Source organism: Carcharhinus amblyrhynchos, chromosome 10 (genome assembly GCF_965287045.1).
Source record: "Carcharhinus amblyrhynchos chromosome 10, sCarAmb.v2.hapA, whole genome shotgun sequence".
Classification (NCBI taxonomy): Eukaryota; Metazoa; Chordata; class Chondrichthyes; order Carcharhiniformes; family Carcharhinidae; genus Carcharhinus; species Carcharhinus amblyrhynchos.
This window is the reverse complement of record NC_137333.1, coordinates 42,226,759-42,243,198: the sequence shown is the minus strand read 5'-3', so window position 1 is coordinate 42,243,198 and position 16,440 is coordinate 42,226,759. Positions and strand designations below refer to the sequence as shown.

Here is a 16,440-nt window from a genome sequence, read left to right as displayed (position 1 = left end):
CCCTTAATAACACTTCTCAAAATTTTTGGATATTTTTTGAGGTGAAAAGAGCCTCCTCTGTCAGCTTGTGAATATTCAATAATGATCGCGTGTATGAGATTCTTCAACCTCCTTCTAGTTTATCTAATACATTTTGAATATTTGTCTGACTTTTTAATGATTAAATTTATGTGACTTTCATACCATTTATCTGACATATTAAAATAATTTTGGATTTTTTTAACAATATTCTGAATCTTTATGACTTTACAATCCTGCTTACATACATAGGACTTTGTAAACATTGGCTTTATTATGTCAACAATAATCCTAAACATTTTGAGCTGTGTCTTTTGCTTCAGTGAGTTTTGACAGATTCTGTGGCTGTGATTTCCATTCTTGGTCCATGTACTCTGAATGCTCACATTGAAGTATCCTGCAGAGCTACGATGGAGTCCACATTGTGAGGGAATCCCTTTGCCTTCCCAGTAAACTTCTTGTTAGGACACCACATTAAGTAAGTGGGCGCTTTTGCAGTGATCAGTAGTGAAAGCTGTGTCTTTGCCGCTATGATTTTGATCAATTTTGGAAGGTGCCTAGGATAGAAACAGTGCAAGCAATGAGATTATGGTATATCGGCATATGTTTTCCTTGATTTCAATATAAAAAAATTACATTTATGTAGTGCATGGTGGTACAGTTGGTAGCACTGCTGCCTTAGAGCTAGGGTTCAATTCTTTAAATGTGATGACTGGTGCTCAAGAAGTGTCATGAGAGGAGATTTTAAAACCTCTTCATCCTGAGCTTTCGAAGCCTAGTGGTATTATCGTTAGACTATTAATCCAGAAATTCAGCTAATGTTTTAGGGATCGAATTTGAATCCCACCACGGCAGATGGTGGAATTTGAATTTAATAAAAAGTGTCTGGAATTAATCTACTGATTACGATCTACACAGACATGAAACCATAGTCGATTGTCAGAAAAATCCATCTGGTTCACGAATGTCCTTTAGGGAAGGAAATCAGCCGTCCTTATTTGGCCTAAATGTGGCTCTGTCATCTGTGTGGAGTTTGCATGTTCTTTCCGTGTCTTTGTGAGTTTCCTCCGGGCAACTAGAGGTGTGCGATAAATGCTGGCCAGCCAATGACGCCCATATCCACGAATGAATAAGAAAAACCAATGCTAAGCAGAGCTTTTTGCACATCAAGACTGACGACATGCTGTTTTCCCTAAGTTCAGTTCCCCTCTGAAACATTATTCATTCCCATCCCTATCTCCTTTACATTGATACCAAAACCCTCCTCTAAGCCTTTGACACCTTCAGATGTTTTTGACACCTTCATTGCTGGCTTCCTGAACTGTAACCTCCACAAAATACAACTGATCCTGAGCCATGGAAAGACATAGCAGAGATTCACGAATATGACACCAGAATTGAAAGACTGAGACAATGTGGAGCTCTTTTCATTAGTAGGAAATAAAATGTAGAGGAGAATTGATAAAGATGCTCAAGTAACAATCTATTTTCATTAGTCGGTAATTTAGTGATTACAGCACATTATTGCAAATAGTCATCAGAGGAGTGAGAGGTATGACTTTTTTAAAGTAGGAAAATAGAGAGCTGTTGGATTAGGATATATATTATACCAAAAGTTTATTTATCAATCACAAGTAGGTTTACATTAACACTGCAATTAAGTTACTGTGAAAATTGCTTAGTTGGCACACTCCAATGCCTGTTTAGGTATGAAGAGATGGATTTAGCATGTTCAATGCACCTAACCAGTATGTCTTTTGGACTGTGGGAGGAAATTGGAGCACTTAGAGGAAACCGATGCAGACATGGGGAGAATGCGCAGACTCTGTACAGACAGTGACCCAAGCTGGGAATCGAACCCATGTTCCTGGCGCTGTGAGGCAACAGTGCTAACCACTGTGCCACCGTGTCGTGTGTGTGTATGTGTGTGTGTGTCCCTCCGAAACAGTAATGGAAATAGAACCCATAATAGATGTAAATAAATATTTGAAAATTTATATGGGTTACCAGGAAGGGCAGAGAGATGGAATTTAGTGAAATTCTCCTCCAGAAAGTCGGCATGGAGAAAATGGTCCCTTTCTGTGCTAAGCTGAATCTTTTAAGTGGTCACATCATACCAAACAAAATTGAATTCAAAGTGACAACAGAAAACAATGAAATAAAAATCTGTAGCAGAGTAGCCCTGATCAACCTATTGTACAAATAATGAATTAGCAGTACACTTACTGGAGATAGCTAGATTTTTATTGGCTATGTATACACATCGTCAATTTAAAAACATCACATATTTTTACTGAGTATATACAAAATCGAGTTACATCAGTTATTTTGTTTTTCTAGAGCTGCAATTAGAAGAACAAAACATTTAAATACGAATGCATGTTCATCATGAATCTGAACTATACCCTGAACAGTTTAGTAAGAGGCAAACAAATGCTAAATCTTAGTTTATTATTGAAATTAGGTTGTAGGTATTATTCTTTTTTATTGCTTTTAATTGTATTTTCTTGCTTTTTTTGGTTATTTACATTTTCCAGCAGTCGATCTGATCAATTATAATAAAACCTAACGCTAAATGAAAGTTTGTGTCTAACCTCATTCACATTGTAATTATTTAATAACTTGCACAAATGAATATTTTACTGGTAAAGTTGGTGGTGTATTATTTACATACATAAAGAAGCCCCTAAGTATAAACTGCAGCAACATTCAATTTAAATGTTCCAACATTGGAAAATTCATTTTATTTTAAGTAACAGTGAATATTGGGGTAAAACAATTTCTGGCCAATAATTTTGTTGGAAGTTTCACACTAGCCATTCATTACACTTATATTACAAGTTAGATCTTTTTAAGTTTTACTTATTTGTATCTATGATCACCACACAAATCACTTAAATCTTATTTTTACTGAAGAATTTCTCTAATCCATGAAAGGACCTTGGCATTAATCTCAGCCATGATGTCTTCTTTTGCTCTTCCTTTAACTTCCATTCCATGGCTACCTCCTTCCACCCAGTGTACTTTGACAGCCATTGGCATTTGGTTCAATATACTTTCCATCAAATCCTACATGTACAAATTGTTTTAAAATCACAATTAAATACAATTATCAATATGAATTTAGCAATTTGATGGATGTAACAATACATGAAATAAAAGTATCATGTAACAATGAAATCTCTGTTCTAACTGCTTACTCAAACACTCATTTATGTTTACTTTTTTCACTATACGTAATTACTTGTAAAATACATAGTCTACAGCAGATAATACAACTAAGTTGTCTCATCAGTTACTAAATATAGCTGCCAGAAATACACATCTCTTATTTTCAGGCTATGGTAATGACACTTGCAGTATCCCCAGATAAATCTCACATTAAGGCACTGAACCAACTCCAGTTAATGCACACGGGAAAGGATACTACAGCTACTATCAAAAATTCACTTTTGAAGATTCTGGACATTACATGAAACATCTATGTCTAAAACAACATTAAATTTTACACTGTGAAAAAAAATCAATTCATGTTACTATTGTTGTGGTATCTTATCAGACATTGAGCGATTTGGTGGCACAATGGTTAGCACTGCTGCCTCACAACATCAAGGGCCCGAGTTCGATTCCAGCCTTGAGTGACTGAAGTTTGCACGTTTGAGTTGATTTGATTTATTATTGTCACATGTATTAACATATCGTGAAAAGTATTGTTCCTTGCGCTCTATACAGACAAAACATACCATTCCTAGAGAAGGAAATGCGAGAGTGCAGAATGTAGTTTTACAGTTATAGCTAGGGTGTAGAGAAAGATCAACTTAATGCAAAGTAAGTCCATTCAAAAGTCTGGCAGCAGCAGGGAAAAAGCTGTTCTTGAGTTGGTTGGTACGTGACATCAGACTTTTGTATCTTTTTCCCAAAGGAAGAAGATGGAAAAGAGAATATTGGGAGTGCGTGGGGTCCTTAATTATGCTGGCTGCTTTGCCGAGGCAGCGGGAAGTGTGGATGGAGTCTTCACTTCAAGTGCGGCCTAACTAAGGTTCTATAAAACTGCAACATGATTTGCCAATTTTTAAACTCAATGCCCTGACTGATGAAGGCAAGCATACCATATGGCTTCTTGACTATCTTCTCCACTTTCAATGACCTGTGTACCTGTACACCTAGATCCCTTTGCCTATCAATACTCCTAAGGGTTCTGCCATTTACTGTATATTTCCTATCCTTATTAAACCTTTCAAAGTGCATTACCTCACACCTCTCCGTCCAAGCCTCTAACCAACCTATACCCTGCTGTATCCTCTAATGGTCCTCATTGCTATACGCAAATCCACCAATCTTCGTGTCGTCCACAAACTTACAGATCAAACTAGTTACATTTTCCTTCAAATCATTTGTATATATTACAAACAGCAAAATCCCTGAGGAACGCCACGTGTCAGAGCCCTCCATTCAGAAATGCATCCTTCCATTGCTACCCTCTGTCATATTTGACCGAGCCAGTTTTATATCCACCTTGCCAGCTCACCTCTGATCCCATGCGACTTCACCTTCTGCACCAGTCTGCCATGAGGGACCTTGTCAAAGGCCTTACTGAAGTCCATGTAGACAACATCCACTGCCCTACCCTCATCAATCATCTTTGTCACTTCCTCGAAAAACTTGATCAAGTTGGTGAGACATGACCTTCCCTTCACAAAACCACACTGCCTCTCACTAATACGTCCACTTAGTTCCAAGAGGGAATAAATCCTGTCTTACATAAGAAATAGGAGCAGGAGTAGGCCATCTAGCCCTTCAAACCTGCCCTGCCATTCAATAAGATCATGACTGATCTGAAGTGGATCAGTTCCACTTTCCCGCTTTCTCCCCATATCCCTTAATTCCTTGTCTATCAGAAACCTATCTACCTGTGACTTAAATATATTCAGCGAGGTAGCCTCCACCACTTCAACGGGCAGAGAATTCCAGAGATTCACCACCCTTTGAGTGAAGAAGTTCCTCCTCAACTCCGACCTAAACTGCTCCCCCCCCCCCTTTATTTTGAGGCTGTGCCCTCTAGTAAGAACATAAGAAATAGGAGCAGGAGTAGGCCATCTAGCCCTTCGAGCCTGCCCCGCCATTCAATAAGATCATGGCTGATCTGAAGTGGATCAGTTCCACTTTCCCACTTTCTTCCCATAACCCTTAATTTCCTTGTCTATCAAAAATCTATCTACCCGTGACTTAAATATATTTAGCGAGGTAGCCTCCACCACTTCAACGGGCAGAGAATTCCAGAGATTCACCACCCTTTGAGTGAAGAAGTTCTTCCTCAACTCTGATCTAAAATGCCCCCTCCCCTCATCTTGAGGCTGTGTCCTCTAGTCCTGCTATCCTTTCTAAATGGGAAGAATCTCTCTACCTCTACCCTATCCATCCCCTTCATTATCTTATACATCTCTATAAGATCCCCCCTCATCCTTCTAAACTCCAACGAGTACAGACCTAGTCTATTTAGTCTCTTTTCATAGTCCAACCCCCTCATCTCCGGTATCAGTCTAGTGAACCTCCTCTGCACTCCCTCCAAGGCCAATATATCCTTCTGCAAATGCAGTGACCAAAACTGCACACAGTACTCCAGCTGTGGCCTCAGCTGTACACTGTACAGTTGCAGCAAGACCTCCCTGCTTTTATATTCTATCCCCCTCCCTATAATGGCCAACATTCCATTCGCCTTCTTGATCACCTGCTGCACCTGCAGACTGGTTTTTTGCGATTCGTGCACAAGGACCCCCAGGTCCCTCTGCACCGTATCATGCTGAAGCTTTTTGCCTTTTAAATAATAATCCCTCCTACTATTATTTCTACCAAAGTGGATAACCTCACATTTGCTAACATTATACTCAATCTGCCAGGTCTTCGCCCACTCACTCAGCCTATCCAGATCCCTCTGCTGACTTTCCACACCCTCCATGCAATTTGCTTTTCCACTCATCTTCGTGTCATCAGCAAATTTTGTTACCCTACACTCAGCCCCCTCCTCCAGATCATCTATGTAAATGGTAAACAGTTGAGGTCCCAGCACCAATCCCTGCGGCACTCCACTAGTCACCAACTGCCAATCAGAATAGCACCCATTGATTCCAACTCTCCGCTTATTGAAGAATCATCTCCAATAATTTCCCTACCACTGATGTAAGGCTCACTGGTCTGTAATTACTTGGAGTATTCTTGCTACCCTTCTTAAAGAAAGGAACAACATTGGTTATTCTTCAATCCTCTGGGACCTCCCCCGTAGCCAGTGAGAATATAATGATTTCTCAAGGCCCCCAGCAATTTTCTCCCTGGCCTCTCTCAGTATTCTGGGGTATATCCTCTCAGGTCCTGCGGACTTGTCAGCCTCAATATTTCTCAAGAACCCCAAAAGCTCCTCCTCTTTGATCTCAACATGACTCGAACTATCTACATACCCTTCCCCAGACTCATCATCCACCAAGTCCTTCTCTGGTGAACACTGATGCTAAGTACTTATTTCATATCTTGCCCATTTCCTCTGGCTCCGTGCATAGGTTCGCTCCCTTGTCCCAGAGTGGGCCAAGCCTCTCCCTAGCTACTTTCTTGCTCTTTATGTATGTATAAAAAGCCTTGGGATTTTCCTTAATCCTGCTGGCCAATACTTTTTGTGACCCCTTTTAGCCCCCTTTTACTCCTTGCTTAAGTTTCTTTCAACGTTCCTTGTAATCCACACTTGCTTCGTGTGTTCCCAGCCTCCTAGCTTTGACAAATGTTTCCTTGTTCTCTTTGACTAGGCTCACAATATCTCTCATTATCCAAGGTTCCCAAAACTTGTCATACTTAGCCTTCATCCTTACAGGAATGCGCCAGTCCTGAATCCCTATCAACTTACACTTGAAAGCCTTCCACACACCAGATGTCAATTTGCCTTCAAACATCTGCCCCAATCTACATACTTCAGTTCCTACCTAATATTGTTTAATTAGTCTTCCCCCAATTTAGCACCTTAACTACACTTACCTTTATCCATCAGTACCTTAAAGTTTACTGAACTGCAGTCACTGTTCCCAAACTGCTCCCCTTTTGAAACATCGACCACCTGGCCAGGCTCATTCCCCAAAACCCAGTCCAGTAAGGCCCCTTCTCTAGTTGGACTATCTACATATGTTTCAAGAAGCCCTCCTGGATGTTCCTTACAAACTCTGCCCCATCCCCACCCCTAGATCTAAGTGAATCCCAGTCAATATAGGGGAAGTTAAAATATCCCACCACAACAACCCTGCCTACATATCTGTTCCTCTATCTCCTGCTGGCAGTTGGGTGGCCTATAGTAAACTCCCAATAGTGTGACTACACCCTTCCAATTCCTGAGCTCTACTCACATTGCCTCGCTGTATGAGCTCTCCAAGATGTCCTCCCGCAGTACAGTGTGATATTGTCCTTAACCAGTAGTGCAACTCCCCTATCAATCTATTTTAAACCCATTTCTTCTAGATATGTTTTCATACACAGAACAATGACATCAAATTAATGCACAGCAGTCTGGTGGACATCTCTCATTACTATTAATCAGGAAGATTTTATTGTAACTCACTTTCTTACACATGTCATCTGCTGTTCCGGAAATCAGAAGGACTGGGTGGTGCACAAGAAGCAGTTCCTTTGATCGGAGTTTACTTTGCTGCTTTGGTGGGTGTAGTGGAAATGACAAACAAATTAGACCTTTCACAAGCTCTTCATCACGGCTGTCCTTGACAATGCAGGCAGCAGCTCTAGATCCCATAGATCGACCTAGAAAATAAAGATTGCTTACATATCTACAATTCTGGCAATCAAATTTTTTGAAGAAATCAATTTTTCATACACATTCTATTCAATGTAGAAATTGTTAATGATAACATTATTAACAGGGAAAGGTTTTGCTTACCCCCTAGAAACCAGCTTTTTACTTCATAGTCCTTTGATGTTTTTAGATATTCCTGCAATAATTATTGTTGAGAAGGCAAATTACAATGTACAATAATCCACATTAAGAAAAAGTGTGATTTTCAAAAGATTTAAGTGAGCTCCCCAATGTTCTGTAAATACCGAGATCTGCAAACTGGACAGGTTCCAAAGTTAATAACCAATCTGTTCTAAGTTAGTTGATCTCAGACAGACTGACTGGCAACACCCCTGGATTAGGGCAAGGAAACTCAACCAGGGTTTCATTCTTGATTATTTCCAGTAACCACTGCAACATGTGCACATGTACACATTGTACAAAGGCAACACTGGAGTAGTAGTAGTAATGCATTCCTACAATTGCATAATCTGCTGACATTCAATGTCAAAGTTCACACTTGAATGTGGATTAGTCTGCTAACTACTGGAGCCTATGAAAGAGCACCCAGCATTGGGTTAATATTAAAAGAGATGAAGAAATGATAAACAGGAGGCAACAAAACACTGGAGCAGAATATTTATCACAATTTGTTGTAAACAAGTACCACACAGAGTAACTTAATCTTACCATCACTGCCCTGTAAGCTCTAATTCTATAGTCTAAGTTGAGGCCTTTGCATGTGAATCTAAGACACAGGATCCCATTAGATGCAAGGTATTTTGTCATGGATACAAGCTGATGAAAGTTCATATCTCCACCTGCACCATGCGTGAGGATTACTCCATGTGTGAAAGGAGCATTTGGTACAGTATAGATTGCATTCAGAACTTTTTCCCCAAATGGTATCTTTAATTGAGCCTAAAAAAATCAAGAACATGAATTACCATTTCTTGTGACATGCTACAATATAATTAAAAATCTTAATATAATGCACCAAAACTAACGTGAAATCTAGCATTCCAATTACCCATAATCTTAAATTATTTTTGTACTGAAAGCATCAGCACAAAAATTGATTTATTTCTTTTTGACTTGGAAACAGAAGAAAATATTTTAAGAAGGTCATCTTTCATAGATTCATTGAGATTTGGAACATGGAAACAAATCCTTTGGTCCAACTTAACCATGCCATCCAGTTTTTACCACTAAACTAATCCCAATTTCCTGTGTTTGGCCCATATCCCTCTATACTCATCTTACCCATGTAACTGTCTAAATGCTTTTTTAAAGACAAAATTGTATCTGCCTCTACTACTGCCTCTAGCAGCTCGTTCCAGATACTCACCACCCTCAGTGAAAAAAATTGCCTCTCTAGACACTTTTGTTACTCTCATCTTAAACCTGTGCCCACTAGTTTTAGGATTGCTTACCTTTGGGAAAAGATGTTGACTGCCTACCTTATCTATGCTTCTCATTATTTTGTAGACCTCTATAAGATCCCACACATTTCTCACACACCAGGGAAAAATGTCCCAGTCTATCCAGACTCTCCTTATAACTCAAACCATCAAGTCCCAGTAACATCATAGTAAATCTTTTCTGCAGTCTTCCTACTTTAATAATATCCCTTCTATAATAGGACGACCAGATCAGTACATAATATTCCAAGTATGGCCTTACTAATGTCTTGTACAACCAAGATGTCCCAACTTATGTATTCAATGTTCTGACCAATGAAACCAAACATGCCAAATGCCTTCTTCACCGCCCTGTTCACCTGTGACTCCACTTTCAGGGAGCTATGAACCTGTAATCCTAGATCTCTTTGTTCTATAACTCTCCCCAGTGTCGTACCATTAACTGAATAAGTCCTGCCCTGATTTAATCTACCAAAATGCATTGCCTCACATATATCAAAAGTAAACTCAATCTGCCATTCATCGACCCACTGGTCCAATTGAACAAGATCCCGTTGCAAGCCTAGATGATCTTCTTCACTGTTCTCTATGCCACCAATCTTGGTGTCATCTACAAACTTACTAACCGTGCCTCCTAAATTCTCATCCAAATTATTAATATAAGTGACAAATAACAGTGGAGCCAACACTAATCCCTGACGCATACTGCTGTTTACAGGTCTCTAGTTTGAAAAACAACCCCTTACAACCACCCCCATCTTCTGTCGTCAAGCCAATTTTGTGTCCAATTGGCCTCACCCTGAATCCTGACAGATTTAACATTATGCAACAACCTACCACGCGGTTGTCAAAGACCTTGCTAATGTCCATGTAAACAACGTCAACTGCGTTGCCCTCATCTATCTTCTTGGTTACCCCTTCAAAAAACTCAAATTCATGAGACAGGATTTTCCACTCACAAAGCCATGCTGACTGTCCCTAATCAGTTCTTGCCTCTCTAAATGTTTATCAATCCTGTCAGAATACCTTCTAACAACTTACCCACTACTGACGTTAGGCAGACTGGTCTGTAGTCCCCAAGCTTTTCCCTGCAGCCCTTCTTAAACAAAGGCACAACATTTGCTACTCTCCAATCTTCAGGCACCTCACCTGTGGTTGTCAATGATTCAATTATCTCTGCTAGGGACCCACAATTTCCTCCCGAGCCTCCCGCTGCGTCCTGAGATATATTTCATCAGGTGCCAGGGATTTATCTACCTTGATGTGCTTCAAGACTTCCAGCACCTCCTCTGTAATATGTACACTCCTTAAGACATCACTATTTATTTCCTCAAGTTTCCTAACATCCATGTCTTTCTCAACAGTAAACACCTATGAGAAATATTCATTTCAGATCTCACCCAGCTCTTGTGGATCCACACATAGATAACCTTGTAGATTCTTAAGAGGCCCTACTGTCTCCCTAATTACTCTTTTGTCCTTTGTGTATTTTTGTCACTCTTTGGATTCTCTTTTGCATTATCTGCCAAAGCAATCTCATGTCCTCTTTGCACCCTCCTGATTTCTCTCTTAACTCTACTCCACCAACTTCTATACTCTTCAAGAGATCCACTTGATCCCAGCTGCCTATGAATGTCATGTGTCTCCTTCTTCTATTTAATCAGCCCCTCAACATCCCGAGTCATCCAAAGTTCCCTACTTCTACCAGCCTTGCCCTTCACTCTAAAAGGAATCTGTTTACCCTGAACCCTGGTTAACACACTTTTAAAGCCTCCCCCATTTACCAAACATCCCTTTGCCTGCCAACAGACTCCCCAATCAATCAACCTTTTAAAGTTCCTGTCTAATACCATCAAAATTAACCGTACCCCAATTTAGACTTTTAACTTTTGAGTCAGACTTATCATTCTCCATAGCTATCTTAAAACTAATGGAATAATGGTCACAGGTCCCAAAGTGATCCCACACTAGCATTTCTGTCACCTGCTCTTCCTTATTTCCCAAGAGAAGGTCACGTTTTGCCCCCTCTCTAGTCAGGCTGTCCACATACTGAATGAGAAATTCCTCCTGAAACTATAAAAAGTCGTGAATGTAGCCCAATCCATCACGCAAACCAGCCTCCCATCCATTGACTCTGTCTACACTTCCTGCTGCCTCAGCAAAGCAGCCAGCACAATTAAGGACCCCATGCACCCTGGACATTCTCTCTTCCACCTTCTTCCATCAGGAAAGATACAAAAGTCTGAGCTCATGTACCAACCGACTCAAGAACAGCTTCTTCCCTTCTGCCTTCAGACTTTTGAATGGTGGACTGACCTTGCATTAAGTTAATCTTTTTCTACACCCCAGTTAACACTACATTTTGCACTCGCATTTCCTTTTCTATGAATGGTATGCTTTGTATACTGTGCAAGAAACAATACTTTTCACTGTATGCTAGTACATGTGAAAATAATAAATCAAATCAAAATCAACAAATTTCTCTCCATCCAGGTCCCTAATATTATGGCCATTCCAGTCAATGTTGGGAAAGTTAAAGTCGCCTACTATTACCACCCTATTTTTCTTGGTATCTGTCATCCCCTTATATATTTGCTCCTCAATTTCCTGCCGACCATTTGGGGGCCTGTAGTACAATCCCATGAAAGTGATCTCTCCCTTCTTATTTTTCAGTTCTACCAATATAGACTCAGTGGGCGAACCCTTAGATATATCCCTTTTCAATACTGCTGTGATCTTCTCCCTAATCAAAGTTGTGACTCCCCCATCTCTCTTACGTCCTGTTCTATCGTTCCAATGGTACCTGTACCCTGGAACATAGAGCTACCAGTCCTACCCTTCCCTTAGCCATGTTTCAGTAATAGCTATAATATCCCAGTCCCATGTATCCATCCATGCCTTGAATTCATCTGCCATGCCTGTTAGGCCTTTTGCATTGAAATAAATACAGTTTAATCTACACTTCTCTTGCTCTCGGCCCTGCTTTTTCAGACCCTATGTCCTGTCGTGTTTCGTAAGTCTCCCTGTGTTTTATTTCTCTTAGCTTTAGTTGACCCATTCACTGAGTTCTTCAGAGACTCTGTACTATGGCCCTTTTCGATTTTTGTCTTTGGTTTCTCTGCATGCTGCTTTTCCCCTTACTGCCTTTTGTTTCTGTCCCTACTTTACTTCCCTCTGACTTCCAGCGGGCAGTTCCCATCTCCCTGCCACATTAGTTTAAACACTCTCCAACAGCACTAGCAAACACTCTTCCTAGAACATTGGTTCCAGACCGTCCAATTTGCGCTGGTCCCATCTCTCCCAGAACCGGTTCTAATTTCCCAGGAATTTGAATCCCTCCCTTTTGCACCATCTCTCAAACCACACAATTTATGTTTTGATTCAATTTCGGTCTGACACCACAATCAGTAAGGATGGGCAACAACATTTCCTCCATGATCGTCCTCAACACCGGTGCCCCACAGGCTGGTTCTCATCTCCCTACTAGACTCCTCATACACCTATCACTATGTGACCACAATCCCCTCCAACTCGATTTTCAAGTTTGCTGACAAAACCATCAAAGTGGGTCGCATCTCCAACAATGATGAGACAGAGTACAGGAATGAGATGGAGAATCTGGTGAACTGGTGCAAAGACAATAATCTCTCCCTGAATGTCAACAAAATGAAGGAGAGATTGTCATCGACTTCAGGAAGTGTAGTGGAGAACATGCCCCTGTCTACATCAATGGGGACAACGTAGAAATGGTTGAAAGCTTCAAATTTTTAGATGTACAGATCACTAACAACCTGTCCTATATTACTATATTTACAACCTGTCCTGGCCCCCTCATGCCAACACTATTATTAAGAAAGCCGACCAATGCCTCTACTTTCTCAGAAGAGTAAGGAATTTTGGATGTCAGCCACCACTCTCACCAACTTTTACATATGCACCATAGAAAGCATTCTTTCTGGTATATCATAGTTTGGTATGGCTCCTGCTCAGCCCAAGACTGCAAGAAACTAGGTATCTCAGCCATTTAAAAATGTTGCCTGCAGAGCTGCAGTCATACATCTGACTTAGTTTAGACTATCAGAGCTACTGTGCCTCCCCACTGGCCTCAACCAGCTGGCTGACATGTGTGTTGGGGGTGGAGGTGAGGAGTTAATTATAGTGTGTGTGGGAGGGAAAGGAGCTGATTACAGTGAGCGTCAGGGGAAAGGGCCTGGTTACAGTGAGTATCGGGGAGAGGGGCTGATTACACTGTGTGTCAGGGAAGGGGCTGGTTAAGTGAGTTTCGGGGCGAGGGGCTGATTACACTGTGTGTGTCGGTTGAGAGGCTGATTACACTGTCGGGGAGAGGGGCTGATTACAGCGAGTGTTGGGGAAGGGGGCTGATTACAATGAGTGTCAAGGAGAGGGGCTGATTACAGTGTGTGATGGGGAAAGGAGCTGATTACAGTTTCAGGGGAGAGGTTTTGATTACAATGTCAGGGGAGAGGAGCTGATTACAGTGTGTGTTGGGGGAGAGGGGCTAATTACACTCTCGGGTAAAGGAGCTGATTACAGTGTCAAGGGAGACGGGCTGATTACAGTGTGTCGGGGAAAAGAGGTTGATTACAGTGAGTGTCAGGGGAGAGGGGCTGATTACAGTGTTGGGGCAGAGAGGTTGATTACAGTGAGTGTCAGGGGAGAGGCGCTGATTACAGTGTTGGAGAGAGGGGTTGATTACAGTGTGTCAAGGCAAGAGGGGCTGATTACAGTGAGTGTCAGGGAAGAGGGGCTGATTACAGCATCGGGGAACGGGGTTGATTACAGTGTATGTCAGGGGAGAAGGGCTGATAACAGTGTCAGGGAGAGGGGCTGGTTACAGTGAGCATCGGGGAAAAGAGGTTGATTACAGTAAGTGTATGGAAAGCTGGGTGACGGGCCGATTATAGTGTGTGTCAGGGGAGAAGGGCTGATAGCAGTATCGGGGAGAGGGGCTGGTTACAGTGTTGGGGAGAGGAGCTGATTACAGTGTCGGGGAGAGGAGCTGATTACAGTGTCGGGGGAGAGGGGCTGATTACAGTGTGTGTCGGGGGAGAGGGGCTGATTACAGTGAGTGTCGGGGGAGAGGGGCTGATTACAGTGTGTGTCGGGGGAGAGGGGCTGATTACAGTGTGTGTCGGGGGAGAGGGGCTGATTACAGTGTGTGTCGGGGGAGAGGGGCTGATTACAGTGTCAGGTAAAGGGGCTGATTACACTGTCGGGGAGAGGGGCTGGTTACAGTGTCGGGGAGAGGGGCTGGTTACAGTGTGTCGGGGGAGAGGGGCTGATTACAGTGACTGTATGGATAGCTGGGTGAGGCCTGGTTACAGTGTATGGAGGAGAAAGGTGCTGATTCAAGTGGGGGTAGTATTAATTACTCTCTGTGTGGAAGGGACGAGAAAGGGGCTGAAATCCTCAAGAGAAAATCAGAAGTTTTTTTTCATTCTCTGACGCTAAAATCGATGCAGCAAGGTGGCACAGTTGTTTCCACTGCTGCCTCACAGCGCCAGGGACCCAAGTTGAGTTCCGGTCTTGGGTGATCATCTGTGTGGAATTTGCACATTCTCCCTGTGTCTGTGTGGGTTTTCTCTGGGTTCTCCAGTTTTGATTTGAGTTATTATTGTCACATGTATTAACATATAGTGAAAAGTATTGTTTCTTGCATGCTAAACAGACAAAACATACCTTTCATAGAGAAGGAAATGAGAGAGTGCAGAATGTACTGTTACAGTCATAGCTAGGATGTAGAGAGATCAACTTAATGCAAGGTAAGTTCATTCAAAAGTCTGACAGCAGCTTAGAAGAAACTGTTCTTGAGTTGGTTGGTAAGTGACTTCAGACTTCTCTATCTTTTTCCTGAAGGAAGAAGGTAGAAGAGAGAATGTCCAGGTTGCTGGGGTCCTTAATTATGCTGGCTGCTTTGTCAAGGCAGCGGGATGGGTAGGCAGAGTCAATGGACGTGTGGGTCCCAAAGATATATAGGTTAGTCATGGTAAAAGCACAGGGTTACGGAAGAGGCGAGCGGGGGTGATGAATCTGGGTAAGGTATTGTTTTGGAGAATCATGCTGTCTTGAAGAGCCTTCTGCGCTGCAAGGATTCTATGGTTAAAATGGCGCTTTTTAGAAAACCTAACTAAGGTCCATGAACCGGCATGACTCAGATGAAGGAATGGAACAGTGAATACATAATAACATTTTTACAAATTACTTTTAAAACTTACTTTTGTATATGTTGATGTATAATACTTGAATGTTGATAATTTTATACTAAATGTTATTGAATTGTTTTTGTCTGAGGCCACGAGAAATTTCAATTATAAAAGTGGGGTCCCATTGGATAGTAATGCGAAGCGCAGCTTCAGGGATCCCTAAATGACTGCAGGGGACGACGGAATTCACCTGAAGCTGTGCAACTTTCTTGCATCGAATACTAGCCGTTTACTCTGCCGATTGTAACATTGTTTCATAATATTATAAACAGATCAAACTTAAGCCAAAAACTTATTGTATCAAATTGGAGCCGCTGCTGTTAGTTTACAAACAAGAGCTTTCAAATACTTTAAATATCAAAACTGAGGCCCCGATTTCCCTGATCGTGAAAAACGTGCTCACCCAGCCCCCACCCCCGGTCACAACCTCCAAACAACCCACAGCAAACAAAAATCAACAAAGCTGCAGCTCGAAACCTTCGCAATTGTTGAGCACAATTTTAAAACACACCGTTTCCACTAAGGGCAAATCCTTCAACTCATACATTATCCTTTAGCCCCAGCGCTGCGGAAAATACCTTTCCCGGCCGGAGCGGCTCACCAACGCCCCACTGCCCCATCATTTGCCAACTCAGATGTCAATCACATTCTCTGAACAATAATTTAAATTAGGACGCTCCTAAGTTTCAAACATGTCTCCGTTGTAATCTGTATCATCGGTTTTCCTTTCACCCACGCCACCTCGTCCCTGACCCACAAATGAATGATACACAGTCTAGCATTGTTGCCAATGGACGTTGGCACGTTTAATGCAAGAAGTATTTTAAATTAGAACAACTTGCAAAATTATTTAATGTCCTTGCATTTTAAAAGTACGGAAATTGTATTATTAAATTGTGGTATATCTAGGTCTGTAGAATAAAATACTGCCGATGCTGGAGATTTGAAATAAAAACAG

General features: G+C 41.6%; 2 protein-coding genes across 4 annotated transcripts in view; both read right to left on the bottom strand.

Moving 5' to 3' along the window:
* Positions 1 to 155: 155 nt before the first annotated feature.
* On the bottom strand, positions 156 to 16,145 carry tex30 (testis expressed 30). Of its 3 annotated transcripts, none has more exons than XM_080196926.1 (5): positions 16,061 to 16,145; positions 8,528 to 8,758; positions 7,943 to 7,994; positions 7,610 to 7,806; positions 156 to 575 (listed from the first exon to the last, which is right to left on the bottom strand). In XM_080196926.1, the coding sequence occupies exons 1-5, from the start codon at positions 16,103 to 16,105 to the stop codon at positions 480 to 482; spliced, it is 621 nt and encodes a 206-aa protein (XP_080053052.1). In that variant the 5' UTR covers positions 16,106 to 16,145; the 3' UTR covers positions 156 to 479. The 3 variants fall into 3 exon arrangements, with proteins under 3 accessions (XP_080053052.1, XP_080053050.1, XP_080053051.1); XM_080196924.1 differs by lacking the exon at positions 156 to 575 and adding an exon at positions 2,245 to 3,087 and having other exon boundaries at positions 16,061 to 16,142; XM_080196925.1 differs by lacking the exon at positions 156 to 575 and adding an exon at positions 2,245 to 3,087 and having other exon boundaries at positions 15,994 to 16,092.
* poglut2 (protein O-glucosyltransferase 2) overlaps positions 8,645 to 16,440 on the bottom strand; it is a 79,032-nt gene continuing 71,236 nt past the window's right edge. Inside the window, exon 11 of the transcript XR_013888030.1 lies at positions 8,645 to 8,758. The gene's annotated coding sequence lies outside the window, so the exon portion shown is untranslated. The remainder of the gene's footprint in view (positions 8,759 to 16,440) is intronic.